General features: G+C 39.9%; 3 protein-coding genes across 4 annotated transcripts in view; 1 reads left to right on the forward strand and 2 right to left on the reverse strand.

Annotated features, from left to right (window-relative positions):
- Positions 1-231: 231 nt before the first annotated feature.
- On the reverse strand, positions 232-5,228 carry enkd1 (enkurin domain containing 1). Its single transcript, XM_036578032.1, has 8 exons — positions 5,145-5,228; positions 4,289-4,447; positions 3,967-4,194; positions 3,569-3,741; positions 2,637-2,795; positions 1,602-1,744; positions 1,255-1,391; positions 232-480 (listed from the first exon to the last, which is right to left on the reverse strand). The coding sequence occupies exons 2-8, from the start codon at positions 4,371-4,373 to the stop codon at positions 320-322; spliced, it is 1,086 nt and encodes a 361-aa protein (XP_036433925.1). The 5' UTR covers positions 4,374-4,447; positions 5,145-5,228; the 3' UTR covers positions 232-319.
- Positions 5,229-12,789: 7,561 nt separating this feature from the next.
- vdac3 (voltage-dependent anion channel 3) lies at positions 12,790-27,431 on the forward strand. Of its 2 annotated transcripts, XM_036578885.1 has the most exons (10): positions 12,790-12,895; positions 17,860-17,990; positions 19,869-19,940; positions 21,455-21,504; positions 23,315-23,467; positions 23,566-23,618; positions 23,851-24,078; positions 24,632-24,782; positions 25,015-25,072; positions 26,440-27,431. In XM_036578885.1, exons 1-10 carry the CDS (start codon positions 12,795-12,797, stop codon positions 26,529-26,531), a joined length of 1,089 nt encoding a protein of 362 aa, XP_036434778.1. In that variant the 5' UTR covers positions 12,790-12,794; the 3' UTR covers positions 26,532-27,431. The 2 variants fall into 2 exon arrangements, with proteins under 2 accessions (XP_036434778.1, XP_036434779.1); XM_036578886.1 differs by lacking the exon at positions 17,860-17,990 and having other exon boundaries at positions 12,800-12,895.
- The window catches only part of ikbkb (inhibitor of nuclear factor kappa B kinase subunit beta), a 36,200-nt gene continuing 34,895 nt past the window's right edge, over positions 26,695-27,999 (reverse strand). Inside the window, exon 22 of the mRNA XM_036578884.1 lies at positions 26,695-27,998. Within this exon, the coding sequence (XP_036434777.1) occupies positions 27,951-27,998 (48 nt within the window). The 3' untranslated portion in view covers positions 26,695-27,950. The remainder of the gene's footprint in view (position 27,999) is intronic.

Raw genomic sequence — 27,999 nt, forward strand, 5'->3', positions numbered from 1 at the left:
TTATTATTTGAAATTCAATGAAATGGGAATTTTAAGGCAACCAGGTTACTAACTTTTTAAGGATAAAACATTGAATCGTTATGATTTTTTTTAACAGTTTAGTTTTACCTTCTATAAAAGAGATTTTATGCAGCTTACATAAGGTCAAAATAACTTAAGATGTTTTACATAAGTGACCACTGATCTTTAGTGTTTATAGTAAATAAGTATGTAAGTATGTGTGATGGGTACAGAACTGTAAAACCAAACATGCAGCCTGCTTGAGGGACGTGATGGGTAATCAATTAACACTGAATGTGTTATTTAGATTGATGATGGTTCATGAGTCATTTTTCACATAGACTTTATCACGGGAGAATATCTTGATGGCCTCCTCAACTTCAGAGAGGCGTCGGTCGAGCTCTGCACGGCGGGAGCGCACGCTTACTGTGTCAGCTCTGACTGGGAGAGAGAGCAGCTCGCTCACCAGAGATCTGTGCGCTACATAGAGAGGGAGAGAGAGAGAGAGAGAGACGTAGAGAGAGATATTTGTCAACATTCAAGTGTTGTCAAGTGTTTGTTATGTGCTAGATCATGCATTGTGACTAGAGCTGTAACTATTGATTATATTAGTATTCCTCATGATAAAATGAGTAGTAAGACTGCGTTAGGAGGACCAAATAATAAAAATGGACTGAACAATAGCAAAACATGTAGAACTTTTCAGAGATGTCAAAATACTTTATTAAATAAAGTTCCAATAGGAAACCTTCAAAATGTGTCAAAAAAGGAATGTCTATTGGGCTCTGTTTCTTACTATGTAAGAGACCAGTAAGAGAATTTTAAATATGCATTCTCATCATGCAAATTGCTAATCACTGCTGAGTCATGAAAAACGTACATTTTAATAAATGTTTTTTATCGAGTTTAAAGCTACACTATGTAAGGTTTGGAGACATCTCTGGTGGAAATGTGTTATTGCAAGTAATATGCAGAACATTCTGTAACAATGGTTGTGCTGCATACCCCTGCCCTGAGCAGATGAATTTGACGTGTGTGAGCACATTGAAAGAGTAACAAAAGAGAACTCAGTCAAAACTTTGTCTTTAAATGATGAAAGAAAATTATCGTCATCAAATCTTCATCACTATAATGTTGCTGTTGCATTGGTTGTGACATTTATACAATATCTGCCTCGACAGTTCTGATTTTTAAATGATTGTTTCGCAGCAGTGCACACCACCGACTTCAAAATAGGAGTAACAGAAGACACACTTTCTTTGAGCGACTTCAGAGTTTCCTGCCTCTCTCTATCTGACATCTGAGTGTGCCCAGCAGGTACAGAAGGGTCAGGTGTGTTCCTCGTCCTCTCCTCCGCCTCTTTTCGCCACAGCTCCTTTCTGTCCTCCAGACTTTGATGTGGGAAAAGAGGTGGAAAGGAAAGACATACAATGACCAGTTACTGGCACACATATGGGCAGAATTTGTATTACCATAAGTAATACCATAAACTGCAGATGCAGATCACATACATTACAAAATGTAAGCTTGATTCTAAAAATTAGGATGTGCATTTCTCTAGTGACTATGTTGTTCTGTTAAAGGTTAATATAATCACTCACTATTGTGGCACACGACCCTTCACTGCGCTTGGAGGCTGCTTGTTTTGCAGGTTCTGTAGGGACTGAGAGCGTCTCATCGCCGTCTTTGCTGCTGCACGTGCGTTATGCCTCACAAAGTCCACAAAGTGTCCTCTTACCTGGATCTACAAAAGCACAAATCACAATACCACTACATTTTGATGGCAATATGATCACAAACAGAAATATCACTACATTTACATACCCTAATTTCATAGTTATTCAAAAGCTTCATCTCCGACATATTTGTCAAAGGTGAAAGTCATGTTAGGTTGGCGTGTGTGTGTGTCTCAATTAGAGCATGTTTTATCAACCAGAAAAATGCTTAATTTGAGATTAAATCATCCAAATCATCACAATATCAGTAAAATCAGCAATTCAGCTTGAATGTTGTCAATTATGAATTGGAATTTGCATACTTGAATCTTGATTAGATCATTAGATCTTTAATTGAGTAGTAATTGCAAACAGACAAACAATTGAGGATCAGGCACACAATCAGATTTAAGTATTCTGTGACTGGGCCAATTTTATCACGGAGGACAAACAACGGTTCATGAGTCTGCTGAACATTTCCTGTTTTTTGGCTCATACCTGGATGACTTGAGAGCGTATATCATTAAAATTGTATGTATATGATGGTAAATTCTGGGATATGATTTACAAACGATATGTTAAGAAGAGGTTAGTGGCCGTTTTTTTTCCCACAGTGGAAACTGATTCACTGCTTGTAAATTCACACGTTTTGCACTTGTTTCAATGTAACACCAATAACGTCAATAACATACCACTACACATGAATCACACTGTGTGTATAATCACTAGTCACAGTTACTTTGCACAGTATACAAAGAGCAAAGTAACTATTACAGTTTGGGTATTCAATGCCATCTAGTAACATATAAACCTGAAAACATACGTGTATACAAATATGTTTCACTATCACTATCAGCTGCTTTCTATCAACAGTATTTACAATAATTACAAGTGTGAGTGTGAGGGACTGTGCGAGTGTACCTCTGAATCTGAGTCTGATGTCTGAGGGTTTGGGTTGTTTTCAGAAGGGGAAGTTGGTGCTGAAAGAGGCCGACGAGGCTGAGGTCGACCACCTGCACCGCAGACAGAGTGGGCTCTTAGGAAGTTCTGACATTCTGGCCTCTTTGGAGGTGTTTTCTCCTTCAGAGAGAATAACAGTAGGAGAGATCAGAAACATAAGTACACACTAGGGCCTGATCAACATGAACATTTTATGGCTGATATTAATGTGAATTTTATGTTTTTATTTTAGATCCTAATTTTATACTCCAATAGTTATAGTTAAACAGTGCTTTAAGACAGATGTGATTGTCAGTTCTCAGTTGTCACACTTCTTTAACTCAAATAAACAGCAGAAACTCACAGCCTTAAATAATATAAATATTGCAGTGATGGAGTGGAGCCACCCAGAATTCTTTGAGGTTTGGGTTTCTGGTAATTACTTCTTATTGTTATTGTTTTTCATTAATTCCCTTAATTAAAAAGTTTTTTGTGCATTTGTACCATGTTATTCCCATGCTAAAAGTGGGGCTTGAGTGCATTTTATATGTCTTTGTAATTCTTACCAATTCTCATAATTCTTCTGTTCCGATTCAGTTCTACCTGTATTATTATTATATGGTTAAATAGAGAATGTCTCATATTAAGTTTCTCAGTGGTATAACGATCTATAGTTTTGCTTGAGTCAAAACTATAGATCTTTCTGTTGATGCCACAATAAAAATTGGTGCTAATTTACAGCATGCTCTCAGTGAAATTATTGGCCCATACCAATAATAGCATGGGCAGATATATCAGTCAGGCCTTAGTATACACATAGTTATGTCAGGCTAGTGGCCAAATGTGATACATTTATGAAACTTCAGCCAACTCCTATCTATAATCTATTTTGTGCATAAGCATTAAACACTTACTTGTAACTGGGCCATGACCCTCGAGGAGATGTCCTGGTATTTGGGAGAGCTCCACAGAGCTTTAACAGGAACTGGCTTTGCATGTTCTTTCTGTGCCTCCTGCTCACGGAACCGTCTCTGGATCTCCCGCAGCCTGCGGACGTTCTCTTTGCCATAATCACGCACTGCAGGTTCTGAGGAAAAGGAAAGAATAGAGGATAACAAGTGATATAACAGCAGCATAAATAACCATATAGGAGAATATTAGAAATGTGCATGTGTGCACCAGTAAGAGGAGAGGTAATTCACTTGAAGTCATTTTCTAAAAGACTGGTTAGCTAAAAGCAGGCTAAACCATTATCTACATCAAGAACTTAAATTTAACATAAGGTTGTCAATAACAGTTGTTGTAATCTTACTGTGTTTTACGGGGTTGGGAATCAGGGAGACACCCTCCAGTCTAAGGATGGCCCCCACTTCTCCTTTCTGGCTTCTTTCCAGGATGTGTGTGGCATTGGGGCCAATGCGAGGAGGACGAGGAGCACGGGCACTGTAGTAGCTTGGGTACAACGCAGGGTCTGGAGCTAAGGGCCCATTCAGTAGGGCTAAAGATCCACTCTGAGAATTCCCTTCCAGACGACCCCGAGCTTCAAAATGGACAAAAAAGAACGGAAGAGAATATATGAGATATGTGCAAAAAATTATCTCAATCTCACATCCGTATGAAGGCCTTCTCCTTACCGGAGGCTGGTCGTTTGTAGTATTCGGGGAAAAGGGAGGGGTCTGGTGGAATGGGCCCAGAGATCATAGAAGGTCCCTCACACATGATGGCAGTGAATGCTCTGTGGATTTCTTACAGTAACTGCACAAAGTGTTCCTTATGCTGCTTATAGCAGTCACCTAGATGGAAAAAACATAGATTTATTAGGTTATTTGATTCAATTTGGATCAATTGGGTCTAGACACCTAATGACCAAGCCAAGGGTGAAAACTGATGAAAAAGCCTGAGAAAGAGAGGAATTATAATACAAACAAATTTATAAGTGAGATTAAACAGAGGCGCTTGGCTCCTACATAGTAAAGATCCATGGGATAATCCAGTGACTGATGTTAAAAATCTGTCAAATATCTAGCAGGTTATGATGTACAGATATGCTGATATACAGATATGAGAACATAGTAGGAAAAGAGTCCAGGGTGAATAAGACAGGGCAGCCTTGAAGCTAATAAAAAATAGTTATAAAGGCTAGAAATCTGTCTGTTATGTCCAGTAGATTGTCTGTTGGGTTTTTGTCTATTTTATAGTATTTGTCTATTTTCAGAGTTTTTTTTTTTTTCAGTTCTAAAGTGAAAACGTGAATTTCTGATGGACTATATGCTTTAGATAAATATCACAGCCTGTTTAATGCCACTCAAATACATGCTGTTGCCGCTGCTGGAAACAGGATTCCTGAGGCAGCAATGAGTCACGATACACAGGAAATACTCGACGATGTATCATTTAAAAACGTCTTTTTAATATAAAGAACAGCCAACGGTCTAAGAGTGTATATACATATACCAAAGTAATTAATGACTAATTAACTAACATCCTTACCATCCGTTTGAATGCGTTTTGAATGAAGTTGATTTTTTTCCGTTCAACTCTCCGGCCCTCGTAAACACGCCGACTGATGACGCATAGACAAGCCGAATGCTTCTCCATGGCAACGGCTTAAAGACACAGTAGAAGCGACGCTGTGTGGTCGAGAGAGAGAGAGAGAGAGAAAGAGAGAGAGAGAGAGAGAGAGAGCAGTGTAAACCTTGCTATGAATCAAATCAACAGCATTTTTCACACAGCATCTTCTATAGCTCACCTTCAAAGAAAAAAAGGAACACAAGTAAAAAAATTGGACTAAGAAAAATGGTTTGATTTCGAATGCCAATCAATTAGAAAAGAACTAAGAAATTTTTCAAATCTAAAACACAGACAACCTGACAATCAAAATCTGAGACAAAAATACTGTGAAACTCTTAAACATTATAAAAGTACAATCCAAATCAAAAAACAAAATCACATGAACAAAACTCTCAGAGAAATAGAAGATTCTGTTAAACAAAATCAGTTCTGGGAGATGTGGAATAACTTGAGCACAACAAAACCACAAGACATACCTATACAAAACAGCCACATTTGGAAAAAACATTTTGAAAATCTTTACAAAGAAATCTCTCAAAAAGATGTAAATTCCAATCACAATCTGGTCATGCAAAAATTACAATCACTTGAATACACAATCAAAGACAACCAAAACCCACTCGATTATCCAATAACTCAAGAAGAATTGGCTCAAAAACTCAAATCATTAAAACCTAAAAAGGCTTGTGGCCCTGACAGCATCAGAAATGAAATGCTGAAAAACAGCACTCCTGAGCTGCAGAGGGCAGTGCTCAAATTATTCAACCTCATCCTGAGTTCAGGCTGTTTTCCTGACATCTGGAGCCAAGGACTTCTAACCCCGATCCATAAGAGTGGAGATAAATTGGACCCTAACAATTTCAGAGGCATCTGTGTGAGCAGTAATCTGGGGAAAGTGTTTAATAGCATTTTAAATAACAGAATTCTAACTTTCCTTAACGAACACAATGTCCTGAGCAAGAATCAGATTGGCTTCGTTCCAAATCACAGAACTACCGACCACATTTACACGCTACACACCCTAATTAATCAACACGTACACCAAACAAAAAATGGAAAATTTTTTGCCTGTTTTGTAGATTTCAAGAAGGCATTTGATTCTATTTGGCATGAAGGGCTTTGCTATAAACTTCTACAGAGCGGTGTAGGGGGTAAAGCTTACGATATAATCAAATCGATGTATTCGGAAAACAAATGTGCGATAAGAATTGGAGACAAACATACAGAATTCTTCACTCAGAAAAGAGGAGTGAGGCAGGGCTGCAGCCTGAGTCCAACACTGTTCAACATCTACATTAATGAGTTAGCGGTGCAGCTGGAACAGTCTGTAGCTCCTGGACTCGCTCTACAGGATGAGGAGGTGAAGTTCCTGCTCTACGCAGACGACCTGGTGCTGCTGTCTCCGAGTGCAGAGGGGCTACAGCAGCACCTGGACCTGCTGGAGCAGTACTGCCAGAACTGGGCCCTGGCAGTAAACCTGAAGAAGACAAAAGTTATGATCTTCCAGAAAAGGCCCAGGTGTCAGGAACACAGGTACCAGTTGACTTTGGGCAGCACCGCCCTGGAGCACACGATGCAGTACACTTACCTCGGCCTCATCGTTACTGCATCTGGGAGTTTCAGTCCGGCAGTGAATGCACTAAAGGAAAAAGCTCGCAGAGCGCTGTACGCAATCAGGAGGAGACTCTACAGTATTGACATTCCCATCTCAATCTGGTGTAAAGTGTTTGATAGTGTGATCCAGCCCATTGCGCTGTATGGGAGTGAGGTGTGGGGTCCACTCAGTGAGCACGGCTACACTAGATGGGACAAGCATCCAACAGAAGCCCTGCATGCAGAATTCTGCAGAACGATCCTGAAAGTCCAAAGAAAAACACCAACCAACGCATGCAGGGCAGAATTAGGCCGATTTCCTCTGTTAATAAACATTCAAAAAAGATCTCTAAATTTCTGGATGCACCTGAAAACGAGTCCCAGAGAAACGCTGCAGTTTAAGGCGCTACAGACCCAAGAACTGAACCCTGAGAAGAGCTCCCTCAGTCAGCTGGTTCTGAGGCTTATTAACCCACTAACAGATCCTAACACACAGCAGCCTCGCTCCAGCACTGCTTTACAGCCCAAACTAAACATCAATCATGCCATCAAAAACAGTAAGAATGATTATCTGGAACATTGGAGTAAAGAAATTAACACTCAGAGTAAATTAAAATGCTATCAGGCCCTAAAAACAGAATATGAATTGGAAGAGTATCTCCTGACTATCAGAGATACAAAGCAGAGACAGATCCTGACCAAGTACAGACTCAGTGACCACAGCCTGGCCATAGAACGGGGCAGGTATAAAAAGTCCTGGCTGCCCAGAGAGGAGAGGCGGTGTGGTCACTGTCTGACAGGTGAGGTCGAGACAGAGATGCACTTTCTTCTTCACTGTGAAAAATACAAACAAACAAGGGAAATTTACACAAACAAATTCAACAAATTAATCCCAAATTTTGAAAAATGTACAGAATTGGAGAAATTACGAATATTCCTTGGAGAGGGGCCCACAGCCCCCCTGGCTGCTAAATATGTAACAACATGTCACCGCCTGAGAGACAGCAGGTAGTAACCTCCCCATACCCCCCACCCTCCATACCCCCACTCCACTGACCCCCAACATTGCAAATGTCATTAGTTTACTAATGTATGGTTATAATTATAAACAGTGATAATAATAATAATACTCTAATATTGTGATTATAATAATATGGTTATTATTTATGTTGGTTCTTTTATCTTGTTCTGTTTTTTTAATTGTTTTATTTATTTTTTTTTACTGTTTTTGTTGTTCACTTCTACTGTTGTGATGCTTTAGCAATACTGTACTTCACAGTCATGCTAATAAAGCTATTTTGAACTTGAACTTGAACTTGAGAGAGAGAGAGAGAGAGAGAGAGAGAGAGAGAGAGAATGTCTTGTAAGTGTCCAGAATATGAAGCAAAGACGGATCCTCACCAAATACAGGCTCAGTGACCACAGCCTGGTCATTGAGAAAGGAGGAGGTATAGAAGAAACAGAGAAAGAGCTGCTGTTCCTACTTAACTGTCCAAAATATGAATTTATTTGACCACTAAATCATGAGAAAACTGGGATTCCCTTCTAATGTCTAACCAACCTTCTACATTATAAATTGATAAATTGCCTCTACATTGGTACCTAAGACAATAACAAAGATAATCATAACTGAAACTTAAACTAAGATGTGAACCATTCTGCTGAATTAGTTTAAACTGTGGTCCCACAGTAAAAAAAAAAAAACTATTTAAAAAAATATTTTAAAAAGTGTTTAACTATTCAGATCTACAAATGTTATGTTATGATCTATTTAAACCCAACACATTAATTGAGGTAGTAATTCAATTCAACTTTCAATTTTATTGTCATTATACTGAAACAGGGTTGTACAGTACAATGAAACACTTTTAGGCTAGATCTCCAGTGCAATTACAGACAACATAGTGCAGGACAGGACATAGTGCAGGGACATTGAACAATAAATACAGAAAATAAATACAAGTATATACACTGCAGTAGGTGTGCTGGTACTTTAACACTGTTAATATAACAGTAGGTGCAATAGGGTATGTAGAGGGCAGGGAGCAACAAACTATGGGTTAAAGTGCATGGTGCATACAGTCTCTGAGCTGATGGCGATCTGAGGGATAGTAGGGGGAGGACAGAGGTCAGTCTGTTAATCAGGTTGAGGTTGGTGTGAAGTAGTGTGAACAGAGGTCAGTCTGTATGAGTTCAGGTTGAGGGTAGTGTAGCTGGTGACACCAGTTTAACAGCACGGGGGAAAAAGCTGTTTCTGAGTCTGGTGGTTCTGGCTCTGATGTTCCTGTACCTCCTTCCAGAAGGCAGAGGCTGGAACAGCGGGTGGCTGGGGTGTGTGGGGTCGGAGGAGATGCAGAGGGCCTTCCTCAGACATCTCTTGCTGTAAAGGTCCTGCATGGGTGGGAGGGCAGCCGCGGTGATGCGCTGGGCAGTTTTCACCACTCTCTGCAGGGCCTTGTGTTCAGCAGCAGTGGCACTGCCGTACCAGACTGTGATGCAGCTGCTCAGAATGCTCTCCACAGTGGATCTGTAGAAGTTGCAGAGAAGCTGTTGTGGCAGGTTGACTCTCTTCAGCCGTCGGAGGAAGTGGAGCCGTTGCTGTGCTTTCCTGATGATGTGGGATGTGTTCAGTGACCAGGTGAGATCCTCAGAAATGTGGACCCCGAGGAACTTGAAGCTGCTCACTCTCTCCACCGTCGTCCCCTCGATGCTCAGCGGTGCATGCACTCTGCTCCCCCGCCTGAAGTCAACAATCAGCTCCTTGGTTTTGCTGACGTTGAGGGAGAGGTTGTTGGCAGTGCACCATTCAGCGAGGAGCTTCACTTCTTCCCTGTATGCTCCCTCATCATCGTTGGTGATGTTGCCGATGACTGTAGTGTCGTCAGCAAACTTGATGATGGTGTTGGTGCTGTGCTTGGCAGAGCAGTCTTGGGTGTACAGGGTGAAGAGCAGGGGTGAGAGTACGCAGCCTTGTGGGCATCCGGTGCTGAGTGTGAGGGTGGGGGAGGTGTGGTCACCCATTCTGACAGACTGTGGTCTGCCAGTGAGGAAGTCCATGATCCAGTTGCAGAGGGAGTTAGTTATTCCAAGGATGTTGAGCTTGGAGACCAGTCTGGATGGGATGATGGTGTTGAAAGTGGAGCTGAAGTCAACAAACAGCATTCTGACGTATGTGTTTGTTCCCTCCAGATGGTTGAGTGCGGTGTGCATTGCCAAGGTGACAGCATCGTCCGTAGATCTGTTTGCCCGGTATGCAAACTGGTGTGGGTCCAGGGTGCTCGGGAGGCTGTTCTTTATGTGATGGAGGATCAGCCTCTCAAAACACTTCATCACTATGGGTGTGAGAGCGATGGGACGGTAGTCATTCAGGCAGGAGATGTTGGTTTTCTTTGGAATGGGGACAATGGTTGTTGTTTTAAAGCAGGCAGGGACGATGGACTGCGCCAGTGAGACATTATAAATGTCTGTGAAGGGTGTCGCGAGTTGGTTGGCACACGCTTTTATTACTCTGCCTGGGATACCGTCTGGACCAGCTGCCTTCCGGGTAGGAACCCGCGACAGTGCTCTCCACACCTCTTCTGTAGCCAGGGTTAGTGGCTCATCTGTGGTGGTGGAGGGCAGGGCAATGGTGGTTGGATGCTCCAAAGCAGTGTCCTCAAAGTGGCCAAAAAAGGTGTTGAGTTCAGCGGGAAGGGATGCGTCTGTGCATGGAGAGCTGTTAGTTTGACTCTTGTAGTCAGTAACAGCTAATGAGCTAAATATACAGGAAATCATCATTTATAGAGTACTTTCTATTGGGAGGTGGCTGTCCTGAACTCCAACCCCTAAATTTCAACTACAAGTTTTTGTATTTTTTTAATTGATATCTTTTAAAGTGAGGTTAAAAGATTTAGATTTATCATGAGTTAAAGTTGTCATGTCACTACTGAAACACAAAGAGTTTTAGTCCATAGGGGGAGCCTTATTTTAGTCACACCCCATTTTAGAGCAGGAAGTGAGACTGCATTCCTGTCCTTTATGGCCACATGGTGAGCAGTTAGATCCCCTTGTTTTGAAGTAATTGAGTCCCAAAGTGTTTTGGTAGCGACAGAATGGAATGTTCAATCATTTGTTTTATTAAAATAAACATAATTAAAATGTATGATCACTCAAAGCAAAAGGATTTTAGTCTAAAATCCAAGTCAGTCAAAAGCCCCACGCATTTTGAACTCTGATTTTGAACTAGTTTGGTAAAATGATCCGTATAACAATGTTCATGCTAATAACGTGTCAGTATAGAATAATAAAACTTTACAGCAACGATACAGAGTACTATAAAATATCTTTCTTAATGAAGCAGACAAATGTAGACCAGTCTTAACTTAATTCTTAACAGATTTTATTCTTAACAGAATTTATTGTGTTCAGAGTAGAAGAGTAGAAGAACCCTAAGCTAGAATGAGTCATCCAGCAGAACACTCTACATTTGTCTGTTTGTATTTGTGTAAATGGGCACATTTTGATTTATTAGAATTCATGAACATATGCACCCATAAGCTGTATCTATACTGCCTCCTCTGACCATGGGTAAAACTTTGTCCAACCAGTCTAACAAAATAGGTTCGACTGTATTGATACAAAAGATGTTTAGCCTTTCACTGCTGTTAGCCACAGCTAGCTAACTGTGAAAGTATCACCTAATAAACTAATTTTACTATTCAACAGTTTCAGGGCAGAGAGGACTCTTTGGGGTTCAGCTTTCAAGCTGAATTCCTGAGACAAACCACAGCTCTGCCTCAAATTCTTTTGTTGTTGTTTCACTGCAGACTAGTTTTCTGTTCACATGAGTTTTTTGTCTCCTTATACCACTTTAGAGTACTCTGGAATACAACCTTCAAGCCACATCAAATCAATGAGACATGCAAATGTTTCCCCTGTTTTTTTAGCAAAAGATTAGGATCCTCAGGTCTTGTATGTTTTACAAGGATGTGAAATTGGTATCGAGTCATATTGCATAGTCTGAGAAAGCAGCCCATATATTTAGATGATGTTTAGTTATTTAATTGAGATTGAGATTATAATTATGCTACATTGAGGAGATTAGGGATTAAGGTTTGATTAAGGAAATACTCCCCAAGTGTTTTATTTTGTACGCAAGAATGGAAAACAGTTCTTTACAATATCTATCTGCACACAATGCTACTCCAAAAGAAATGGGTCTGACAGACATGTTTAACAATAGCAGCTCAATGTTCAGACAAACAGTTCACTTTCCCCCACCAAGCACAGGAGAAAGAAAATCACGTCTCATTTTTTTCTTTTTCTCAGTTTCTGGCACCAGTCAAATTATGTCTCAGTATCTCAATATCATGACTTATATTTTCAAGATTTTGACTTACTATGTCGAAATAATCATTAGTTTTCTTAAAATTTTATTGTTCCCAAAATAATTGCTCACTTTTTGTTGTTTAAGTGTCTTAATAAGAAGATAATAACAAGATCCCAGGATAAGTCAAAGTTTTGAGAAAATAAGCTAATATTTCTAGAAACTGTTTCAAGAAAATAAGTAATTATTTCAAGATACTAAATGTAAAATTATTTTAAAGGAAAATAAGTCATTATTTTGAGATGCCATGACCAAATGTCAAGAAAACAAGTCATTGTTACATCAGTTTGAGAAACATAAAAAAGTAATTATTTCTGTATACTAAATATTACTTAATGCTTCAGGAAACAAGTAATTAAAGATAAATCACCAGAAACAGAAAAAGGGGGAAATAGTCCTTTGTCTAGCAGAAATGGGCTTCCATACCATACCAGCCATTTATTTATTTATTTATTTATTTATTTAACCATACCAGCCTTTCTTTTTATTTATTTATTTTACCATACCGGGCTTTCTTTTATTATTATGCTTATGATTATGATTATGATTATTTACCATACCAGCCTTTCCCAGAGTCGTTCTGACAGAAGCTGGAGACATCGACAGTGCGCATGCGCGCTGCGCGTCCTGGCCTCTCCGCCTGTTTCTCCTTCAGTGTGTCCTCCTCTCTCAGAGCCGGAGTCCAGCCAGGAGCCTCGGAGCCCAGTAAACGGTAGGAGCCTGCGGAGCAGCAGCCCTGCTGGTCAGCCGTGCATGTGGAAAGATCGCGTTTGACTTCGAATTTAACATGCAGGCGTGCAGAGAGAGAGAGAAGGAGAGAGAGTCAGGGACGGACAGAGAGAGAGAGAGAGACAGGGAGCGAGGGAGCTCGCACTGAGGCCGCAGCTCTAACGGCTCTGTGGCACACTTAAACTCTGCACCCTCTGTTGTAAAAGGCCTTATTTTTTTAACCACGGTCGTGCTGTTGGAGCGCCTGTGCCTGTTCACCAGGCCTGTTTTGTGATATTATTGTTGCGGTTTTGCAGGAAAATCGGACGCTAGTATGAAGCAGAAGATTGGCGTATGGGCCTATACAGTGAAGCTTATCCCATAACTGCAGTCTAAAATTTGAACTCTTGTACATTTGAGGCTGTTTCCACAAAGACAGAGGCTGTAAGACTCCGAAACGGACGGGGGATGTTGAGAATATTGGTCAGTGTGCAGACACCGCTATCATTTTTTTCTGACGCACGTTGACTCTGATGTAACGGAGAGCAATTAAATAACCCCCCCCCCCGCCTCCCGCCCATTAGCCTCTTTTGTATGTGCAGAACTGACCGTTATTGCACTGCTGCGCTCGTGATAGTAATGGTAAATTGTAAAATGACACTTTCACTGCTGTAAGCGGGCATTTCTTTTATCAAGCAGGCTTAAACTGGGCGTAGTGTGAGCTCTGTGTGTTTGTGTGTGTCATGCGCAGTGCAGTGGGCTGTCACAGAAGGACACCAGGGCTTCTTTGTTGTATTGTTTGTGGAATATGTAGAACTGACCTGACATATGAAGTAGTGTCAAAAGCAGAAAAATGAGGCCCTGCTTATATTTACCCTGATAAATATAAGTACTTTATCAGGCTCCAGCCAATATGTGAATTTTGACAGTAAATGTTGCAGGTTAAAGATTCAGACGATGCTAATTTGTGTGATGCTCTTGCACCTACGATGAATTTTAAAATTAGCTTTATTTGTCTCCAATTCTTTGACTCTGTTCTGAAGGCATGCCATTTAAACAGAAGAGGTAAATACCGTAGTGGGCTTTGTTTATGTATTGTTTAAAATTGACCACTGTTATAGTGGTTTAAAACTGATAACAGAATTGGTCTTCCATAGCATGTCATACATATACAGCGAACCAGGTCATATTTCTCACCCAGCACAATAGAATTCTGCATAGTGAAAACAGGTAGCCGTAGTAGTCATCATGTTTGGAGACCTAGATTAGTAATACCTCCGTGGTTAGTGGTGGTAAGCTGTGTGTGCTATGTTAAGTTTGAGAGTTGATTAATAAGGTCTGTAGACCGTTTTTTATGTGTGTTTGATAGTAGAAGACGGCTTATAGTGCTAAATGAGAATGCTTTATGTCTGTCTAACCCTTAGCTAGCACTTTGACATTATCTCCCCTGTCACATACCACAGTGACACTACACTAAACAGACGTGTCGAATGATGTTAGACGTAAACTTTTCAGTTCATCTTAAGACCACTTAATACAAAGTACTGTTGTAGATGCAACAGATGCACCTTTACTTGTTTTTTTAACAGCCAGGCATTACTCAACAGTACCTGCTTCATCTAAGCACACTGCTTCCAGAGTCCAGCAGTTGTAGATACTGATGTGTCAGCAGCTGACATGCCTCATTCTCCCCCCTCCCTCTGTTTCTCTGCCTCTGTCAATCTCTCAGTCCAGCTCCTTTGCTCTCCTGAAGTCAGGATTTATTTTCTAGAGACAGCACTGATTAAATACAGAGTATCAGTATTGGGCCAAATACCAGCAAGAACATGTTGATGAGGAAAAAAAGAATGACTCCCATCTAATTTAAAAGCAGATCTAGCCAAAAATACCATAGATTTGCCTGTAATCCAGCTTTACATGAAGTGTGGTAAAGTGGGTCATGTGATTAGTTAGTAAGTCAGCAGTTAGTTAACTATGTATTATACTAGTATTACAATTCCTTTATTTTAAATAGCCTAATTTTACACACATTTGCTCAAATTAGATATTGCTCATTCAATTTTTTTTTTAATTATTTAACTGCACAAAGAAAATGTTGTGGTTTTGTATAAGTTAAGCTGCTAGCTTTGTATTTTTTTACCATAGGGAACTAGCATGGTTCAGCAATTTGAACCTGGTGCTTTCAGATGACCGTCTTAGGTGAAGTGCTTTAGTTTAAATAGCTTGATGTTAGTTTAGTATATTTGCTTGGTGGTGGTATTCAGTATTGGTATCAGAAAGAAAAGTGGTGTTGTGTCATCTCTTGTCAGCTGTGTTCTCTTCTGAAGAGACCCTAAGGGTTAATAATGGCTTGTCCTTAACATAAAGAATTATTTTTATAAGAGTTATAGGAACAGCCAAAGGGTTCACAAATGGACCCTGTCTTGATGGTTTTACTTCAGGACCAGATGCTATTTTCCACTCCTGTTTTCTCTTATTGGTGGCTCTCTGTCACATTTGCACTGAGATGTTGTTGTGTGTTTTTGGCATCAGAGGGGTTTCATATGTGGGAGGGGGAGGGGTGGCTAAGGATATCGATGTTTCTAGAGGTTGAGTTGAGGGCGGATCTTTATGAGGGGGATACGTGAATGGCAGAATTCAGGAAAGCATTTCCCGTTTTGTAAACCCTCCCTCCTGTCACATGGAGGACCAGTGTCAGTTTTACCCCCACTATTTATAGAATGTGCGTCTTGGGACATGGGAGTGCTGTGTGTGACACAAGCCTGAAAAGCCATGGTCTCCTGAAGGCTGAAGGTCAGCCCTTTGGACCAGACCCCTACCCATGGGCAGGTGTCAGTGAGGGGGTTGCCATGGTGATTCTGGGGGGAGGAGCAGAAGGCACTCCTCACTTTTCCCTAGGGTTCCATATGGCATCTGTTACCAGAAGTGTGCCACAAAGCAAGCCACAGATGTAATGTAGAGCTACGTCATGGAATTGACTGGGATGAAAAGTGGGTAAAGCAAGCAGGGGAAGAGGGAGCTATTCTGTGGGCCTTGCTCATGACTATAATCATGTGACACGATACTCCTAGTGGTCCTCTGAAAATAAGGTCTTTTACAAGGGTGGGCAATGTAGCAAAAGGATAACATCACTGTTCTTGAAGAGATTTTCTAGACATGTTTTATAGGCAGTATTTGTTTTTTTTAGGTTTACAAACAACATAAGAATAGCTTTAAGAACAGGTGAAATGTGCCAGCAAGATAGTAGTGCTGTATTAAAAAACAGCTGTTAAAAACATGAGAACAATTAAGAAATAACAGATATTCTCTTTTATTTGGTAAAAATAAATAAATAAAATAAGACATTGGTATAATGGGCTGATATCTAAATAGCTTTTCATTACTATACAATATGCACATACTATACACTGATTGCTGGGTACAGCTGACAGCTAATTGTATTATGTTAACTAGCAGACACTTGTGTTAGCATTTTCCTCAGTGTTGGGGGAGAGCCAGGACAATTATGCACTCTTGGACTTCTGGCCATGGATGGCTATGGCATCGCCAGGAATTACCTAGTCATTTCATGCGTCTTGAGTATCAGGATTATATCTGGATAGAGATTATCTACATAAAAATACAGGTGTAAATGCAAAAAGGACTTATTTAAATCATGTTTAAAACCGATTCCTTAAACCACTTCAGGGGAATATCTGAGACCCATTTTAGTCGGATGTTATGCCAGTGTAAATACCAGTAAAAACCTACTTAAAATGGAGTGCCAGTTTGGTTTATCTTGTTGTTATTCATCTTGCTACAAAACATTAAATTTTTTTAAACGCACATGGTCCCTGACTGCAACGACTGTTACAAGAGGCAAATTATTCTATTCAGTTATCTTGTAGACGTCATTGTGAAGCCAGTGTAAGGAAATGCATATCACAAACAAGAGACAACAAAGGCTGTTGTTGTATATAAGTTGATTTGCATATAATGGGCTATACAGAAATTGAATATAAATCCATCTAACCGGTGACGCATCTGATTACCAAATGCAAATGCATGTGAGTCACAATCCAACAAGTCACATGAAATGACCAGTTGTAAACCACATTTTTCTAACTGTGCCACTCTGGAGCCCTAAATCAGGTTTATATGCATCTTGTATATGTAAATAATCAATACCTGAATATAATTCTGATCCTAAAGATGCATGAAACAATCAGGTGTAGATACAATTTATAATTGTTAAATCTGTCTTTTTTATGACTCGCGCATTGGTTTAGAATTCCAAAAGTACTGATGCTACCCACAATACACACAAAAAATCAGGGCTGAAATGTAGTTTCATTGTCATAACAAAGCAGTTTCTGACACGTGCATGTGTGGCAGTAGACTGAACTTAACAGTATTGACAGTGTGAGTTGACAAGCAGCTGTTAAAATGGGCATGGCAAAATCTGTAATAACAGTATTATTATAAATAAAAATCGGTTAATGTATAAATAAAAACACACATACATATATCTTTCAAGCTTGATATGTTTTATTAGTGACAATGAACACAGCTTTTACCAAAAATAAAATCCTTAAAACGTGGAACTGTGTAAATATGAGGACCTATAAGCTAGTTAGATTAAATAGACTTAGTATATGTATTGGTTCTCTGTATCAGCCGATACTCAAGTATCAGGTATTGGTATCGGAAATGAAAAAGTGAGATTGGTGCATCCTTACAAAAAAAGCACATAATTTTTCATATCATATTGTTGTATTGCCCATCTCTGGTCTTTAATCTATATATATAGCATAACTGCTTAAAAAACATTTACCCAAGCAGTGCACAAGATAGAATGTAACAGTGGTAAGGTTCAAACAGGATGTCTGTCTTAATGGATTACAGACTCCACAAAACCTTATTAATATATAACCAGTCAGCTTGTTCATATCTAATGGTGTGCGTTTACCCGCTCCAACCCCCTTAAAGAACGATACCTGAGAAAAGAGCAAAGCAGGGTTTAAAGATGGACAGAGAGGAGGACAAGAAGAAAGGGAAGGAGACAGAGACACAGATGAAAGAGAGTAAGCCCTGCTCTCACTGCAAGACGAAGAAATGCGGTGAGTGAAGGAGAAGGGGAGTAGCTGAGAGACACTAATGTCATCAGAGCCACTAGATGTATAAGGAAGAGAAAATTTAACATGAGGAGAATTAAAAAGTATATTTAAAGCATAAAGTTTGTCAAATGAATATTCAGATATGGCTCTGATGTCATTGCAGTTATGCCCTGTATGAGTGCTTGTGTGAATAGTATCCAAGCTCAGTACAGTAGTATTTTGTGTATTGGCATGCTTATTAGTAGCACTTGCCCACCAGAGGCAAAGAGAAGTGGGATAGATCATAAAAGCTGGGCTGCCCAAACTATGCTGCTACATTTGGTGATTTTTGAAACCTTGGTTTGACCTTAGGGTCTGACCGATATTAAAGCGGAATTAAATTAAAAAAAGTGCATAATACAATTATTAAGATGCAAATAAAGTCATTCAGTTGTTTGATGTGAGAAAGAAAGGAATCTCAGTTTCACACAAAATGATTATGACTGTTTTTAGATGGCTGATACATTGTTTTAGGATTGGCTTGAAGGCAGGCTTTAGCCTAAAATTTATGTATTACAATACATTAACAGCAAAGTGGGACAGCCAGTGTTGTAAAGCAAAATAGTACCAAAAATTGCACCCAAAGAAAACTTATTTTTTCAGATTGACCACTATTTTACCATTATCGATGTTACATATAAAAACTCAGAAGAACCATGTAGTCCACTGGTGGTTTTGGATAGTTAATTATATGGTTGTGCACACCATTTCACAGTAAACTACTCTGAATGACGTTTACATCTCAAAGCTTGAATCGTGTTGAAATTTTGAAAAATTGAAATTCATGTTTGAGGTTCCACATATATTTTAGCATCATTGGACATCTTGCCGATAAGGCAACGTCTCTTTAAATGTTCTGTAAGAACTACATTCAGGAATGTAATGCTATTTTGAACGGTAACCACATACACTGATATATGCGGCAGGAGCTACTGTCTGGTAAACATTGTTTATGTTATTTACCTGTTTTAAAGTTAATAACAAGGTTATTTATAAATGTATTAATTTTTATTATTATTATTATTATAATTTTTATTATTGTTACTATTATAATTTAGACATTGAGCTTCCGCTGTTTGTTTGAGTTTTAAAAATTTTGCACAGTCATTTTGGACAAATTAGAGGTGGCGTATCAAATATGTGTGATGTCAGTAAAGCCCTTAACTTTTAAATCAGTAAACCAGTAAACCGTTTGCATCTTTGACCACACAAAATTGTATCAACTGCTATTATTGGTTATCGAAATTTTTAGATCCATAAAATTAGTGTCGTATTAATGACGAAAGTTTCATATTGTTGGTGCTTATTTCATACTGTAGTAGGTATGATAATAGACATAGAGGTCAAAGCGTTTGGCTGGGCCAAACCCCAGAATATGGAGCCCAATAGGTTCCTATTTTGATCCCAAGGAGGGAACTAGGAATGTTGATCAAGAAAGGTCAGCTCACTTGCTCAACTGTGGAAAGTACAGACAAATTGCACATAGGCTGTTGTGCTATTTTGAGGTTCCAGGTCAGACCACATTTCAACCCAAAATGTTTGGGCACTCCTGCTTTAAAGGTTTTGTTTTTTCTTTTCACTTGCAGTTTCAGTTGAACACCAAGCCATGGGATTGAGCAATAAATTCATTTAAACACTTGGCTATAGTTTAAAGATATGTGTGGGACTAATATAGTAGATGAAAGCATTGTTGTTCTTCCTGTAGCTTTAGCAAACCCTAACTCACTAAGGCTCAACACATCTGGGGTCTGAGTAGGTAAAACCTCTGAGTGTTGGTGCTTGCAGGGTGTCTGTAGTCCAGTTATTTATGTGTCCTGTCTCATTACCTCTTTCTCTCTTCAGGTAGCATGGCCGTCCCTCCTGCATACTCTGATCTTGGCAAATCTGCCAAAGATATCTTCAGCAAGGGCTATGGTGAGTGCCCACAGCCGCACAAACATACACATATCAATAAAGGCTGAAGCGAGTTGTCTTTGTCTATAAGTGAACTTGGCCAGAGTTTTAGATTTCCCTTTAAGTTAGTACAGGCAAGTTGCTGCTCTTTGTAACAGTAATACCCTGCTTACTCAGTAGGATCAGTGCTGCTTATCTAACTGATGAGATAAATGGGCTGGTTTATACAGCACTGGGTTATCTCTGTGGAAGAGCGCTGCTGATGAGGCCTGTGCTACATCTTTAAATGGAAGTTCTATAATCCAGGGTCTGAGTTTAGGCTTGTCATAATCAGTAAATTTTAGATGATGATTAAATGCCATATAAGTAATATAGATTATCAGTCCTTTTTGTTTTTGTTCACTGTATGTAGGTATTAATGAGCAAGCTTACAGAGGCCAAAATATCTGATTGACTGTCTTGCATTTTAGCTGTTGATGTTTAGTAGCTTCAGGCCATCCTACCCACCCAGAGAGCGAGGCCAGTTGTGCTCTCTAGGACTCCCGGCCACGGATGGCTGTAGCATCACCAGGGATCGGACTCGCGATCTCCTTATGATAGGGCCAATGCTTAAACAGTTGCGCCACTCGGGAGCCCATGAATGACTTTTAAAAATACATTTTAGATCACTTTATGCATCTTGAGCTTTAGGATTATATCTGGATAAGACAAAGCCACATAAATTGCAAATGTCAACGCACCCAAGACGCGTTTAAACAAACCTGATTGCTCAAACCACTTTAGGAGGTGGTGTGAGATGCATTTGAGCTGCACGTTACAGCAGTGTAAATGCATCCAAGACACCTTCGGCAACCATAACCCCTCCTCATGCAGTATGTCACTGGGTACGTGATAAATGTCTGAGAGGAAGATAATCATGGAGGATGCACATGGTTGGGCACAGGAAAAAGCAAAACGCTTAATAGCAATATGGACAGACACTACTGTGCAAAACAAACTGCAGATGACTTAATAAATAATTGGTAGCCGGTTGCCACGTAACGAGCAGATTTGCATATTCTGTCCTCCATAGCAATTGAATTACAGTTCGACTAATTAGAGACGCATGTTACTACCAAGTGTAAATGCATGTTGCTAAAGTCTTTTCAGGATACAATCCAGTTTCTAATCACATGAAGTGACCAGGTGTAAAAGTGGTCTAAGACTACAGAATTTAGTCTAAGAATTCAGACATCTGGATCATATCAACAATCAACTGTGAACAATTCTGATTCTAGAACACATTGAACATGTCAACAATTTAATTACGCAGAATGGGTGGAATTTCCCTTGTGATGTATGTTTGAGGCCCGCCAGAGCCTGTGTATCCTTTCTCATAACCTCACTGGGATTATAACATCCTGTGAACAAACACAACCAGCTGGCTTGTGGATATTGACTGTAACCATATCTTCGCAGCTTGTATATGAAGAATTTTATTCTCTTCCCTACTGTATAATTATGCAACATCCTTTTTCTCTTTCTATGTCCTTCAGCCTTTGGAACAGTTAAACTGGACCTCAAGACAAAGTCCCAGAGTGGAGTTGTGAGTCACTTTCTCTCCTACTCTCTTCCATTTTGTTCAATTTTTTTCATCAGATTTTGGTAAAGGGCAAATACTTGCTGCACTACCACGTGAGAAATGTTTTCCATTCATGCAGTGCTGTTCTAGACATATATTGAGTTTATTTTGAGGAGCATTCGATGACTCATCCACATTAGCTTGCGGCCTGGGCTGGGAGGGTGTAAGAATGTGTGTGAGTGTGTGTATGAGCACATGGTGTAGCCTGGCCTAACCACAGTTCTTGCCTATTCTTGTTTGCACCACTGCTTTCTCTCTGAATATCTGGATCAATATTATTCCCATGTTTTTCACTCTTTGATTGTGTGTGGGAGAAAGTGTGAATTTGAATCTGGTCATGTGTGTCTTTATGTACCTATTTCCACTAACCATCTCTGTTTCTCTCTGCCTTCCTCTCGCTTGCTTTTTCTTGGACTTGGTCAGATGGTAAGAGTGTGTTTGCTTACTGCTGTTTGTGTGTTTAAGCAAGGCCAAGTGTGAGAAAATTGTTTGTTTGTATAAAAGGATGTGTGGGTTGGTCTCTGAGGCCTTCTCTTCACAGTCTCCTGTTCTGTTGTCATCCAGCTGGCCCAGTACTGATCTGATGTTATTTTGGAGCTCAAGTGTTGTTATTAAAGGGTCGATTTTTTGTTCTGGCAGCATTAGAGCAATGCTTTTTGAGTTTAGTCTCCATTAGTCAACTCATTAATTCAGTGATTCCCAACGATGGTCCTGGAGACTAAAAACATGAAAATGTGCAGGGCAGGGTTGGCAGCCTATGCATTAGTTAATCAGTTGATGGTTAACTTTTACCATTAGTGCCCCTTAAGTTAAGAACAAATCTAAACAGTGGTGAACCGTAACTATTAGAATTAGACATTTGATTTAAGCCATAAATGTCCAAACTCGGTCAAAATTGAGAAAAAAACACTTCTACAATAATGCTAACTTCCATTTTTAGGCCATTCTAGATTAGACCTGGACATTCAAGCCTTGTAAAAGACATATTAACATATATTTTTTTGCCTTGAAGCAGTTTTACAGTGACTCCTTCAGTACAGAGATCTAGCATAGAGCTGCTGCTGCTGTTCTGTATTTCTAACATCTGACTGAAGTGTATTAGTTAGGCAAACACTTGCACTCCAGAAGGCCTAGAGTGACGTTTTTGTCACAAAATTGGTCCCACACATTGGCATCAAAACGTGACTGGTTGATTCCACTGTCAGTTCCTAATTATGTTAGTGTATAATCTGACACATTAGGCCTTCTGTTCAGTTTCTGAAGTCCAAACCAATCAAAGAGACAACTTTGATGTTCCAACCAAAAGTGATCAAACAAATAACAATATTACTACAGAAATAGCAGAGTTTAAATACAAATAACATTAGCATTATGTTAAATAAAAATGAACAAAAATTACATAATTTTTAGTTCATAGAAATCATCAAGCCTTTTCTGAAGGCCTAGAAGACCCTGAAGGTTCCTCACTGAGTTCAAAAGCTCTAACTACCACTACTCTGTTATCCATCTCCCTCCCGTTTTTATTGCTCATTTCAATACTGTTAACTGCCTAACCACAGAAATGTCAGAGCTCTAACCTTAAGAGACAGGCCAAGACTTGTTTACATGACATTGTGACTTTTCTTTTATGTTTTTCCCTTTCCTCTTTTCTTGCAACTCATTCTCTTTTCCTCTTTGTGATTTCTTGTTCTCTTCTCCCTTCTTTCTCTATGTCAAACTGGCCTTCGTTATTCCATAATCTTTCGTCATCTACCTCTCTGTCTCATGCATGTAGGAGTTCTCTACCGGCGGATCCAGTAACACAGACACAGGGAAAGCATCTGGTAATCTAGAGACTAAGTACAAAGTGAAGGAGCTGGGTCTGACCTTCAACCAGAAATGGAACACTGACAACACTCTGACTACTGAGGTCACCATGGAGGACCAGGTAAATGACTCGCAGTGATTATTACAACCCATCTCTAGCATGTGTAGAAATACTTACATTAGACATGGTGTGTGTTATTGTTTCTTGTCTCTGAGCAGCTGGCTAAGGGGCTGAAGCTGGGTCTGGACACGTCCTTTGTGCCCAACACTGGGTGAGCTGGCCTGTTTTTTTTTTTTATCAGTCTAATTAAATTATTACTAGAAATCCACTTTACCCTGTTTACCACTGATTATCTCTGTAACCTGTCTATGTATCTCAAACTGCACTACTGTACTAGAGATACATAACCAGTACAACACAATTCCCCACCCCAAACAAAATCGCAATCTTTCTCTCTCTCTCTCTTTCTCTCTCTCTCTCTCTCTTTCTTTCTCTTTCATCAGGAAGAAGAGTGCTAAGCTGAAGACAGGCTATAAGCGTGACTACATGAATGTGGGCTGTGATATAGATTTTGACCTAGCTGGGCCCACAGTGCACGCTGCAGCAGTGCTAGGCTACGAGGGCTGGCTGGCCGGCTACCAGATGGCCTTCGACACTGCCAAGTCCAAACTGGCTCAGAATAACTTCGCTCTGGGCTACAAGGCTGGTGATTTCCAGCTGCACACCAATGTGTGAGGAAATACACCATAGATCTTTCCAGATTTTAACCCTGACATCAGAAACCAGTCTAATTTTCAAATTGAACAACTCAACATTTTGGCAATTAGAATGTAGTTTTAGTTAATAAAACATCTACAAATCTAGGTCTCACTTTATTTGGGTAATCCCATATAGTCCTGTATAGATTGTCTACAGATGTTCAAGTTGTTAACTAACTCTCTGTTGAAACTCTACAATCTGTTGATTCTAAACAGTGGTGGGGTTAGGATTAGAATTTGGACCACGGCCACGGTTAGTGCTAGGACCAGGGTGAGGGTTGGGTTGAAGTTTTGGGTTGAAGTTAAATTTAGGGTTAGGATTAGAGCCAGGTTTAGAGTTAAAGAAAATTATGGCCAATTTAGTAGATATGTAGTTGAGTGTAACATGAACATTAAGTATCTACAAAGCATCTAAAGTGGACTATCCAAATAAAATGCTTCCAAAACCTAAAATTGGGTAAGACTCACAGAAGGTGATAATGTCTATACCTAATGTATATAATTGTGTATGTTGTTTGCTTTGCAGTAACGATGGCACAGAGTTTGGTGGCTCCATTTACCAGAAGGTGAATGACCAATTGGAAACGGCGGTGAATCTGGCCTGGACGGCTGGCAGCAACAACACACGCTTTGGCATTGCTGCTAAATACCAGCTGGACAAGGATGCTTCTATCTCTGTACGTCCTAAAAAACACTCTCAGTTGTCTTGCCAAATACTGCATTCATTCATTCTAAAACTTCCGTAACAGCATAGCCTTCAACCTTTAGCCCCCTCAAGACCATAAACACCTCTACCATGCGACGTCCTGAACTGCATATCAGTAATACTGCCACCCAGAACCTTATCTTTATAACCTTGTGGAAGAGCTCATTGGCTGTTAATGTAATTAGACCTATGCTCTTCTGCAGGCCAAAGTAAACAACGCCAGTCTGGTTGGAGTGGGATACACACAGGCTCTGCGGCCAGGTAAACACACTGTCATGCTATTGTGTATGCTTGTACATCAACTTGATAGGACTACTGTGACATCCATCCATCCATCATCTAAACCGCTTATCCTTCTGGGTCGCGGTGGGGTGCTGGAGCGTATCCCAGCTGTCATTGGGCAGAAGGCAGGATACACCCTGGACAGGTCGCCAGTCCATCGCAGGGTGGACAGACAGACATACACATTCACACACAGGGGCAATTGTAGCATGTCCAATTGGCCTGACTGCATGATTTTGGACCGTGGGAGGAAACCCACGCAGACACGGGGAGAACATGCAAACTCCACACAGAAACGACCCTGGCCGTGCGGCCGGGAATCGAACCCAGGCCATTCTTGCTGTGAGGCGACAGCGCTACCCACTGCGCCACCGTGCCGCCCTACTACTGAGACATGCATATTCAATTTAATTTTTCTTCGCTCAAATGATAATATGCACTATAAATCAAATACTTTTTTAGGCTATTAGTAATATTTGTATCATCATACTGACATTATTCTTTCCACTGTCCTATTAAGTGGAAGTTTTGCATATATTTTACAAAATTTCTGCACGATTAAGTCACTGAGATTGACTTCACAAATGGCACATTATAGAGAAACTCTATACTCTTAACTTTGATTTTTTGGTGGTGATAAGAATCAGGAATTATTTACTGATTATTTACTAATATTTACTAATTACTTACTATCTAAATAAGCAATGACCCTACACATGTTCTGAGTTTTTATATGTAAAGTCGATCATGGTAAAATGTGGAAAATCTGAAAAAATAAGTTTTCTTTAGGAACTATTTTGCCTTACAACATCCTGCATGTATTCCTCTGCCATAAATGTGTTTAAAAAATATGTTTTAGGCCAAAACCTGACTACAAAACCTTATTGGTAAACAACGTCTCAGGCATCAGGCAGCATATTTGTCACCATTTGATCTAATTGCTTTCTGTGAGGTAGATTTTAGAGCTTTTTAACAGTCACTGCTGCTGTGAACAGTTCTGACTTGCTAAGCTTCTGTAGAACAGCATTTCACATAAAACAACTCTGTATGACTTACATTTTTATGTATTTACATTTCAACAATTTAATTATGCAGCAAGTTTGACAAGATTGGTGGAATTATCCTTTTAAAAACACCCAATGATATTGCTACGAAAGACAACCACTGAAAGTAATGAAAAAACCACAATTTACAGTACATGTGTAATCAAATGTATTATTGTTCTATGAACATTATTTGTGATAAGCTTTATGATTAAAGCTTGACTGATGACTGATGTATCTGTCAATTCTGTGTCTCAGTTCATTCATTCCATTACATTATTCTCTCTCTCTCTGTCCCTGTAGGTGTGAAACTCACTCTTTCTGCTCTCATTGATGCAAAGAACTTCAACGCTGGTGGACACAAGGTGGGCATGGGCTTCGAGCTGGAGGTGTAAAGATGGAGAGAGCAGCAGCAAGAGGCACAGATGGAAACCGAGACATAACTGACCATATAACTCCCAATGCCTGCAAAAATACATGGACCCGTTCTCCACAACCAGTCATTTGCAAACTCATGTTTCAAATGCAACTTTAGGTCTTGCTCCTTTGCAACCTCCAGTCCCATAACAAACAGGATTGCCTGTCATGTGACCAGTGCTGTTCCGGGCTACACCACTCATCACACTGTCACCATAGCCACAGCACGTTCTGTAGACAGGGTCCACTCAAACGTCCCTTTTAATCTGTTCACGCTCTTCCTTAAGGTTCCTATGAGCACCTTTAGAACTGCGGTGGCTGTACTTTGTTTTTTTTCTTTCAGTGCACTGAGTTATTGAGACACAGAAGGTATTTGTTGTATGTGGTACACCTTTAGTGTCTGTTTTGATTGAAAGCTTCAGGCTGGTTTGCTCTTTCTGCAGTTTAAGCTCTGTGATTTAAGTCTGCAGATCTGATTTTCTTTTCTTAGGGACAAAAAGGTGGTCACACAAAGTTTACTGGCAGCATCAGACAAGAGCATGTCTGGTGTAAATCGTCATCTCCATGTTGTGTTGGGCAGAAAGTTAAAGAGAATAGAGAAGCCTCTGTAAATGTCAAATCCCTTTCCACTCGCGTTTGTAAAAATCACTTTGATTCTTTGTCATTTTCATTGCCAAACATATCATTTAATATTTAATCCTTTGATTTTCTTGTCTGTGTTTTGGTAGGAGTTAGCGACAAAGGGAGCATTTCCTCTTTGTGTTCTTGTCTTTTCTTCTTTCAAAACTCATACCTGTTTTATTCTGACTGTGCTGTGGTGGATGACTAAATTGAGAAACTGATATTGTGGAACCCAATAAAGTGGAATGATGGCTCAATTGAAAATGTATGTCTTCTCATTTTAATAATTGTTATTTCACCTATTGTTATAACATATAAAACTTGACACAGTCTGAAAGCGTTAAAAATATATTTATAGAATAAATTCAGAAAAAAAACTGTTTTGCATACTAAAAACATTACCATGTGCAAAACCAACACGTCAGTTCATTCACTGTGAGGATGACACAGTATTCACATTCATACATGCAGACAAAAGTAAACTGACCAAGTGGGATGTAAAGAGGAGAGAAAATTCTGTTGTTGCCTGCAATGTGTCAGTTTGTCCAGCAGGGGGCAGGAGAGCTCTGCAGACTACATACACTGGGTGTTCAATTCTGGGTCTGGAGGGTCTGTGTCCAACAGTTTGGTGATTTTTGTATATGTGTTTGAGCAGGAAAATAACCTATGCTGGGGACTGGCCCTCCAGGACCAGACATGAACAGCCCTGACGTACACTCTCCTTTCACTATACTCACATTCATATACGCAAAGGAGACTGGATGTAATATTAAACATCAGGAGAGATCCTGGCTTCCACTCAGCCAGGTCCATTCCTGCAGCATC

This window comes from Colossoma macropomum, unplaced genomic scaffold (genome assembly GCF_904425465.1).
Source record: "Colossoma macropomum unplaced genomic scaffold, Colossoma_macropomum, whole genome shotgun sequence".
Classification (NCBI taxonomy): domain Eukaryota; kingdom Metazoa; phylum Chordata; class Actinopteri; order Characiformes; family Serrasalmidae; genus Colossoma; species Colossoma macropomum.

What these genes read in the sequence shown, in the direction of transcription:
- enkd1 (XM_036578032.1), bottom strand. Translation starts at nt 4,373, where the DNA reads ATGTGTGAGGGACCTTCTATGATCTCTGGGCCCATTCCACCAGACCCC. An exon ending in CATCAGACTCAGATTCAGAG is followed by an intron (nt 1,745 to 2,636) that starts GTACACTCGCAC and finishes GTGCTTTTGTAG; the next exon opens with ATCCAGGTAAGAGGACACTT. An exon ending in AAGGGTCGTGTGCCACAATA is followed by an intron (nt 1,392 to 1,601) that starts GTGAGTGATTAT and finishes CCCACATCAAAG; the next exon opens with TCTGGAGGACAGAAAGGAGC.
- vdac3 (XM_036578885.1), top strand. Translation starts at nt 12,795, where the DNA reads ATGCGCGCTGCGCGTCCTGGCCTCTCCGCCTGTTTCTCCTTCAGTGTG. An exon ending in GCCTCGGAGCCCAGTAAACG is followed by an intron (nt 12,896 to 17,859) that starts GTAGGAGCCTGC and finishes ACCCCCTTAAAG; the next exon opens with AACGATACCTGAGAAAAGAG. An exon ending in AGGTCACCATGGAGGACCAG is followed by an intron (nt 23,468 to 23,565) that starts GTAAATGACTCG and finishes GTCTCTGAGCAG; the next exon opens with CTGGCTAAGGGGCTGAAGCT.